The sequence below is a fragment of the Anarhichas minor genome, unplaced genomic scaffold (genome assembly GCF_050575085.1).
Source record: "Anarhichas minor isolate MPS153535 unplaced genomic scaffold, ASM5057508v1 ptg000042l, whole genome shotgun sequence".
In the NCBI taxonomy this organism is placed as follows: domain Eukaryota; kingdom Metazoa; phylum Chordata; class Actinopteri; order Perciformes; family Anarhichadidae; genus Anarhichas; species Anarhichas minor.
This window is the reverse complement of record NW_027466488.1, coordinates 2617501-2625490: the sequence shown is the minus strand read 5'-3', so window position 1 is coordinate 2625490 and position 7990 is coordinate 2617501. Positions and strand designations below refer to the sequence as shown.

Sequence of the window (7990 nt, the reverse complement as noted above, 5' to 3'; positions counted from 1 at the left end):
AAGTTTTGTTGCTGATTGACAGAAAAGTTAACTATTACTATTTTTATATTTTAATAAGCAATTCATTGTTTCAGTCAAGAAAAAAGTCAAACATTACCTGGTTCCAGCTTCCATAATGTCATGATTTGCTGCTTTTCTTTGTCATACGATAGCATACAGAATACCTTCGGATATTGGTTGAACAAAAACAGCAATTTGAAGTAGAGCTAAATTAGTCGATCAACACTAATTCATCTGCCACGATTTTGATAATCATTTCAGTTGTTTAGCCAAAATGTTGTTTTGTGGTTTAAGCTTCTTCAGCGTGAAGAGCTGGGGATGGGGCTGTTTATCTAACAAAACAAGCCAGTTTAAGATGTTACTTCCGGCTATTTAATGAATGACAGAAGATTAATCAATACTAAAAATATTCATTATCGTCCCCAAATTAAAAACATTTGGGCTCTGAGAAATTACAGTGGACATTTCACTAGTTTCTGAAATGTTATGGAAAAGAAATATTAATCCAGGACATAGGCAGATAATAATAATCTTTTGTTGAAACTAAAGTTTTGTTTCATTTTCAGTGCCGTATAAATCTCTTGGTGTAGAAAATGATTGAAATGTAGACATATTGTATGTGCACAGCTGAGAACTTCTAAATTAACCATTCACCACTGTTTCGTGTTATAGGAAGACCAATGCCCACATATTGAGAAATTATAGCCTAAACTAATATGCATAATTTCCCCTTATTGAGCAATAAATCACTGCCTCTGCAAAACTTACTTAAAAATGTGCATCAAAATTACATAATTATGTTAAGCACTTGCAGTGCAGACACATAATGTGACATTAGAGACAATATCAAATTAAATCACCTTGGATAAAAAAAAAAAAAACACTAACATTTATTTGTTTCATTTACAAAAGATGTTGAGAGAGAAAATAATCCATTCGCAGTCCTTCTGCCGTCTCAGATCGATGTAAAAAAGACAAAACAGATCCACTGTCACTATCCAGACACGGCCTTCACTAAACTGTTTTGTTACAGATAGACCGGTCTGTCTGAAGCTGCACGATATTCTGATCAGCTGAGAGGGCGTACATCAACAAACAGGATTCACCCGTTTAAAAGACACATTTGCAAACATTTCCTTGGGAAAAAGCACAAAGGAAGCAGTGTGTGCTATTTTGAACACAAGGACCATGAAAATAAAACAGTTGATATGTTTAATCCAGCGTGATGATGTTTTGTATGAAGCAAAGCTGTGGTACATTACATTGGTGGAACAAGGTTAACAGAAAGTAGAAAAGGGTCAATTGCCTAAGCCTGCATGAGTGTGTGTGCGTGTGTGTGTGTGTGTATATTGGGGGTCATTACAATACAACTCTAGGGTCTGAAGACACTCGTGCCACAAGTACAGTTTGAATAGCGCTTCAGTCTGTAGAGGAGCTCTTCATGGCAGCACACGCGCTGTTCAAGCCATGACAGTACAATAACTAGTAAATGCATGGACACAAAGACAAGAAACACTGAAATTAGATCACTATTCACCAGTTCCCCTCCGATAACACACTCAGGATTAAAGAAGCAAAAGAACAAAGAAAAATGTAATGTTTCTAGCTCAGGTAAAAACATTACTCTATAGAGACATCTGTAAAAACACTTCAGTAATGACAACATATAAATACTAAACATACAAAAAAACAATCCTTTATCCCTTAAAATGCATCATGGTAACAGCCATCGGCTGGTAAAGGTGGAGGGAGGCATTTCGGATGGACCTGGCTCATCTTGGAGTCTTGTGCCTTATACAAGTTCTCACTCTAGTGGTCTGTACATGAACTGCAGTTGATTCTGGCCATGCTGGGAGGGACAGTTGGAATTACACTGTTTGCTTGTGCTGGCGTGGTCCAGGTCAGGATGATAATGAGCCTAGGGGAGCCAACGCGGTAGGTTGATGGGCTTTAACCTCCAAGAGGGTGTTCTACAGTCCAAAGCGGGCAGGGGTGCGTCTGGGCGTCATGGGGGCCTCATCTTTTCTCCCTGGTGTGCAGATTTTCGGAGACCTGAATCAGAAAAGAAGTGTGTGTTAAGCCTCATTTTTTCTTTGCTCTGTTCAGTCTAGGCTAAACATCCCTTACATTAGGCAAGCAGTTGTGGTTGAAGAAGACTGAAGGTGAGGGAAGACTGGCCTGAATGTGAGCATGAAAGGAGCAGGCCTGCAGGAGATTGAAAAGGCAAGCTGAAGAGTGTTGGGACGTAGAGCGCCCGACGCCTCCGACAGCACAATCTATCATCTTTAATTACAGCAGTGCGACACCCTGACACTGCCCACACTTCCCTCATCTCTCTCGCTCACACACACGCACACACACACACCTGCAGCAATTACAACTATCAGGCCATAACCCCCTTCTGTCACTGTGTCCCATTCTCACGGTCTTCAGAAGAAAAAAAGAAAAAAAATGTGCGGTTCCCTCAATACACGAGCTGCCAGTAGTTTCCTATCAGCAACGCACACAAATGCAGACAGGATACTGTACATACAAGAAGGTGGACAATGCACACATGTGGAGTGTTTCTTGAATTTAAACACAGAATTTCCCCTGCAGGGTCTTAAATGGACCATACCATTAGTTTTGCTTGTTTTAGAGCATTCCCTACAAAGTCTGTGTATTTTACATTACATCAAACAATACAGCAAATCAATGTTGTTGTTGTGCTACAAATAGGCCACGTAGGGTCACACAGCAACACCCACAGCAACATGTTCACTCTCCATTCGTGTACTCTGGCTCAAATAAAAAACGGGCGGCCATCGAAATCAAGGACCTCATCCACATGGTCGAAATTATCTAAATATTCAGCCACGACAATGAAAATCTTTTAGATAACACCAAGCTATGCTTTCTGTACTCAAAGAAAAGAAGCAAAAAACAGCCTGGTCGGCACTTCCATCACTGTCTTCCGGCAACTCGTCACCTCACGAAATGTTAGAGCTCTTTCCATAAAGTTGTCAGACACTTATAGCAACAATCAGAACCAGCTTCAGTGGCAAAAACAAGCACGTTTAGTGGACGTAAATCGACGGTGGCAAATTGTCTCAATAGGATTAGAATGCAGCCTGTGAGAGGCTGCTGTCTGCGGAGCTCTCGCTCAATATTGGAACAACTTCAGAAATTGTTGTCCCCATTAGCCGTTGGACACAAAAAATAGGACCCAGGTAGAAAAATACAGAAGTTAACTTTTAAAATGTCTTGTTTTGTCCTGTCCAAAACACAAAGATATTCAAATTACAGTAATGTATGACAAAAGAGAAGTCGAAAATCTTCACAACTGAGAAGCTGGAACCAAAGAAAGTTTGGCAGTTCTCTACTCATCCACTTGAGAGCTTTCGACAACAGTATTGAGTTTGATACCCAGCCTTAAGTATACATGGTTGTACTTAGGAAGCTGAAACTTGTTGTATTGTCCTTTAAATGGTTCATAAGGAAATAAACAAGCACTTCTAGCTTTTACCACCGATGTAAAAACACTCTCTCACACCTCCACTTTTAAACACAAAACAACCAACTGGGTCATTTACTAATTCACACCACTGATCTGTGCTGGTGAGCAGGGAGACGGGTGATACGCAGCCGGCACACGAAGGCGTACCCAGAGAAATATTTCATCTCGGTCACACTGAACTCAGAGCGGAGACATGTGCGAGGCCTGCCGGAGGACAAAGGCAGCCGAGAGCCCAGGAGAGCACACGACATTCATTATCACACATCCAGCTTCCTCTGCCTGGATCTAATTCTTAATCCTATACCTCCAAGTGTGATTATATTCAACAGATCTGTTACAGACGTGGTCACGCAAACTCAGATAAACCAGCTGATTAATTAACAATAAAAGTTAGTTTTTTTAATGTGTCTTTATAACCTTATTTCTCTCTGTAAAGCGTACGGATGGGTGTGAAATTAATTTTTTGGTCTAATTTGAAATTGAACGTTCCCCCTTCTTTCTCTGCTCTGCTATGGCACAATTTAAATTGCTGCAGTAATGGGGGTCAGCCAGGAGTCAATATTATTTCTTTTTGTCTCGTCTGCAGGGACCAGAGGTGAGAAAAGCTCATCATGAAGAGTGAGAGAGGTGGAGTAGAGAGAGTGGGAGAGGGAGGGAGGGGTGAAGATATGGATTGGCAGCGAGGTAGGTAAATTAAATGTTTCCATCTCGACTGTGTATGGAAAATGAGGGCCACGGGGAACTATTGTTAGATGAGGACCAATGTGTGATGAGGAGGAGAAATGAGGCGAGATGGTCCCCCACTTACTTAACAATGCCAGTGCTGGTCTTCTTCTCCTGCTCGTCTCGACGCGCTCGCAGCTGCTCCTCAGCCATGGACATCTCCTCCTCCATGTTGGTGAGCTCCTCCTTGGCCCGGCGACGGTTCTCCTAGAAAAGCAAACACAAACGGATGAGACAGGTATACAGGATTCAACTTTAAACTTCAAACTGAACACACAACAGCCAGGAGACCAGGGACAAGAGGTCACAAGTCAGAAAGGTTGGGAACCACTGGTCTTAGTAACAAAGCCAAAAAATTATGAATTCACCCCCAGACCAAAAGTAAACGGACATATGAGGACATTTCTGTGGACATACTTTTGGCTGTGCTGTGAATGAAACTAATGTGCATTAAGCAGGTACCGGCATTGTCTTACCTGTCTGCTTTTTCCTGCCTGTTTGACGCTGTAAAACATTGGTCCGAGTTCTGCTAGCCACTCTCCATCCACTGAAGTCACACACTGCATGTACTCCTACAACACAAAAGCGGCAGGTTACACACGAACAACACATATAGAATTAATTGTTTTAATGCTTGCTGGGCTCTGCAGCAGGCAGTCTTTTTACCTTGGTGGTCATGACGAGCTCGTGGTAGATGATGTAGTCGGGGGTGTAGCCCATACCAAACAGGGAGCTGGTGGGATGGAGGTGACATGGCATGCCTGTCCTCACGTTCACATATTCACCAATGCCCTGGGAGCAAACACGGGCATAAATAACTAATTAAATGTGACACTCAGACTTTCTGGAGAGGAAAATGGGACCCTGTGTGCAGTGTGCTGCAGTTTAACTGTGTGTGTGTGTGTTGGTCTAAATGTGTGTGTTCGTGCCTGCAAAACAGGTCATATAAGCTAATTTGCTTCTCCACCTGGCTTAGACAGCAAGAAAATAAATGTTAAGGATATCCAACACTGCTACAAGTGCGTGGGTTAGCTGGATAGTCATAAGTCAGACGGAGAACCTTGATTATACAGTCATGATTTCAAATTCCCTTTCAGATTTTAGCGCCGTATTAATGTGAGGCCAGAAGGGATATTTCACCACTCTGTAATTATGTTGCTATAAATCTGCCACAACCAGTTGCCACAAGGCGGAATATACCTTGAGCTTGGCAGCCTGGTGGAAGTATGCAGCACAGATGCACTTTCTGATGATGTCCCAGTCTGACCCGCAGGAAATCAGGTTCATCCTCTGCTGCACCATGATGTCCTTTAACTGGGAGCGCACCTCACGCACCTGCACAAAAACAATATGTATTGGAAGTGGAACCTCATAGAAAACACGCCCGCTCTGTTGGCTCGCAATCAATTGTTTTAGTGGAACATTTCCATTAGACGAACTACTACATTTAAAATAATTCAGCAGGAAAGTAAATGGGCCTCAAAGGACTTGAATCATATGCGATACATATTAAAACACCAAATTAAAAGCAAGAATGCACAATTTAAACTCGACGTGCTGGAATCCAATTGAACACTGAATGACAGGTTTCCATCCAGGGCCAGAGGGTGTTGACAGAGAGAACAGGTGAGGCAGTGGGAGGCTGACCTTGCGCATGGCCTTGGTGTGGATGAAGTGGTCGTTGCACCAGATGCTGGAGTAATTGTTGTTCTTCCACTGCATGTAGACGTTAAGGTAGGTGAGGTGGTCGCTCTCTGGGACTGAGAACTTCTCCCTCACCTGGTCACTCTCCTCCTCACGGCCCTGCAGAGACACATCAAATCAAGTTTTACATCCGCCTATTAGTGACCCCGGTGCTAAACAGTACGTGTTTCAACTGTATCAAATGAGACGCACCTTCGGTCTGTAGAAGATGGCCGGCACAGACAGCATGGAGACGATGATAAGGATGTCAGCACTGCAGCTCATGTCGCAGGACACAATCAGCATCTTGGAGAGGGCGGGGTCGAGGGGAAACTCCACCATCAGACGCCCCGTCGGTGTCAAAGCACCTGAGAGGACAGAATAGAACACAACTACGAGGTTAGTCGTGAAGATTATAAAAGTGCATGCAATGTGAAGAATTAAGGAGGAACAACATAAGACCAGTGATAAGCTCCTTTTCCATCAAAAGCATGCTGGCGTGAGGGAGAAGCCAGCATAATGTGACACTTAATTGTCTATCACTGTGAGTGAGGATGAACTGCTGACAGTTGAGAAAAAGAAAGAGTGAGATCAAAAACTTTGCCAGTTCTGATTTAAATGATTAGACGGCAGAGTCTAAGAAGCTTACGAGGAGCAAAAGCAGAGAAGCAGAGCAGCCAGTTTGGGGCAGGTAAGCCTTAATCAGAGATAATCTGCTGTTAACACACCATACAGGGAATCATCAAAAGTCCCTCCTCATCCCCAAATCCCTAAATCCCCTGGAATCTGGCTAAGGATGAGACAGAAATGAGACCCGACCAGTCAAATCAAAACACAGGATCAGTTACTAGGCAATTACTCCACCGGCTAAACTTCACAACTACTTCCTCAAGGCCTGTTTGCTGTGTCTGCATCATCACTGCAGCATAGCCTCCTGCCTGCGTTTGTGGTGTCAGCTTCCCTATGTAGGAGCTCAAAGCAACGCTGAGGGGGAAATACGACCCTGAAATACCCAATATTCTCTGTCACAGCGTCATCTTCATCTCAACGGGAGGATTATTGATGTTCTTTGGCCCCTCTGTATACAGGACTAGTCTAGGTGGGCCTACGGCTCGAGGCAGGGAAAAGAAAACTGATGAGAAATATAATTAGGATACTTTGCATGATGTTATTTATACATAGTATTCATCTTTTTTCTTTAAATATGTTCCAATTAGCTCTGCAACAACTTATTGACTCAATTAGTCAACACACAAATACAAACCTAAAAATTTTGAATCTTTTTTTCGACAGAAAATGGCAAAACTTTTGAGGGTCCAGCTTCTCAAACGTGAATATTTGACAGTAAACTGAATTTCTTTGAAGCTTTGGAAACTTGTGATGGAATGTTTTCTCAATTTGCTGATATTTTACAGACCAAAACAATCAATGGAGAAAAAAATCATTAGATGAAAATACAGTGAAAACCTCTTATAGTGAAGGGTGATTAACATTATAAATGGGTGATTAAAATAACCTTCTTTTCCTCTTTTTCTTTATTCCTCATGCAGAACATCCTCTTATTGACATTTGCATATTTATTACATGAATATAAAGAAACGAAACGGAAAGCTTTGCTATTTACTGACTGTTTTTCCTTCACGAGTCCACTCAAGTGGGAATTAAGTGGTCCGGCATTATCAATGCACTTGAGGACGGCTTCAACCACAAGTGTTTTACCCGCGCACAATGAGTTTCTGCCTCCATTACTAGCAGCCATGGCTGTATCTCGTTGTTTGAGTAGACTACACAAAGTAGCTTGAGGAACAACAACTTTCGCTGCTGCATCTCGTTGGCTGTCATAAGCGGTCATTAAGATAAAATTACTTTCTTTTCCCCGTCATGATTTTGTTATTCCAACTCCTGTTCACTACACACACACCTGTGTTGTCCAGAGCTCCCAAGATCCACAGCTGGTACATGGAGTTGAGCATGTTGTCTTCAGGTGGGGGATCCATGAAGTGGAAGAGGAGCAAATCCTGAACACCTAGAGACTTCAACAGCAGGACTACGTTGGCCAGGTTGGTCCTCTGGATCTCTGGGATGGTG

General features: G+C 42.6%; 1 protein-coding gene across 2 annotated transcripts in view; it reads right to left on the bottom strand.

Moving 5' to 3' along the window:
• Positions 1-866: 866 nt before the first annotated feature.
• Positions 867-7990, bottom strand: part of dhx38 (DEAH (Asp-Glu-Ala-His) box polypeptide 38) — a 21095-nt gene continuing 13971 nt past the window's right edge. For both annotated transcript variants that reach the window (XM_076109995.1, XM_076109996.1), the window contains exons 20-27: positions 7824-7990; positions 6116-6270; positions 5867-6022; positions 5420-5554; positions 4886-5011; positions 4696-4791; positions 4305-4426; positions 867-2052 (exon numbers count right to left, since the gene is read on the bottom strand). The exon at positions 7824-7990 is cut by the window's right edge and continues 42 nt beyond it. In XM_076109995.1, the coding sequence (XP_075966110.1) occupies positions 1971-2052; positions 4305-4426; positions 4696-4791; positions 4886-5011; positions 5420-5554; positions 5867-6022; positions 6116-6270; positions 7824-7990 (1039 nt within the window). In that variant the 3' untranslated portion in view covers positions 867-1970. The remainder of the gene's footprint in view (positions 2053-4304; positions 4427-4695; positions 4792-4885; positions 5012-5419; positions 5555-5866; positions 6023-6115; positions 6271-7823) is intronic.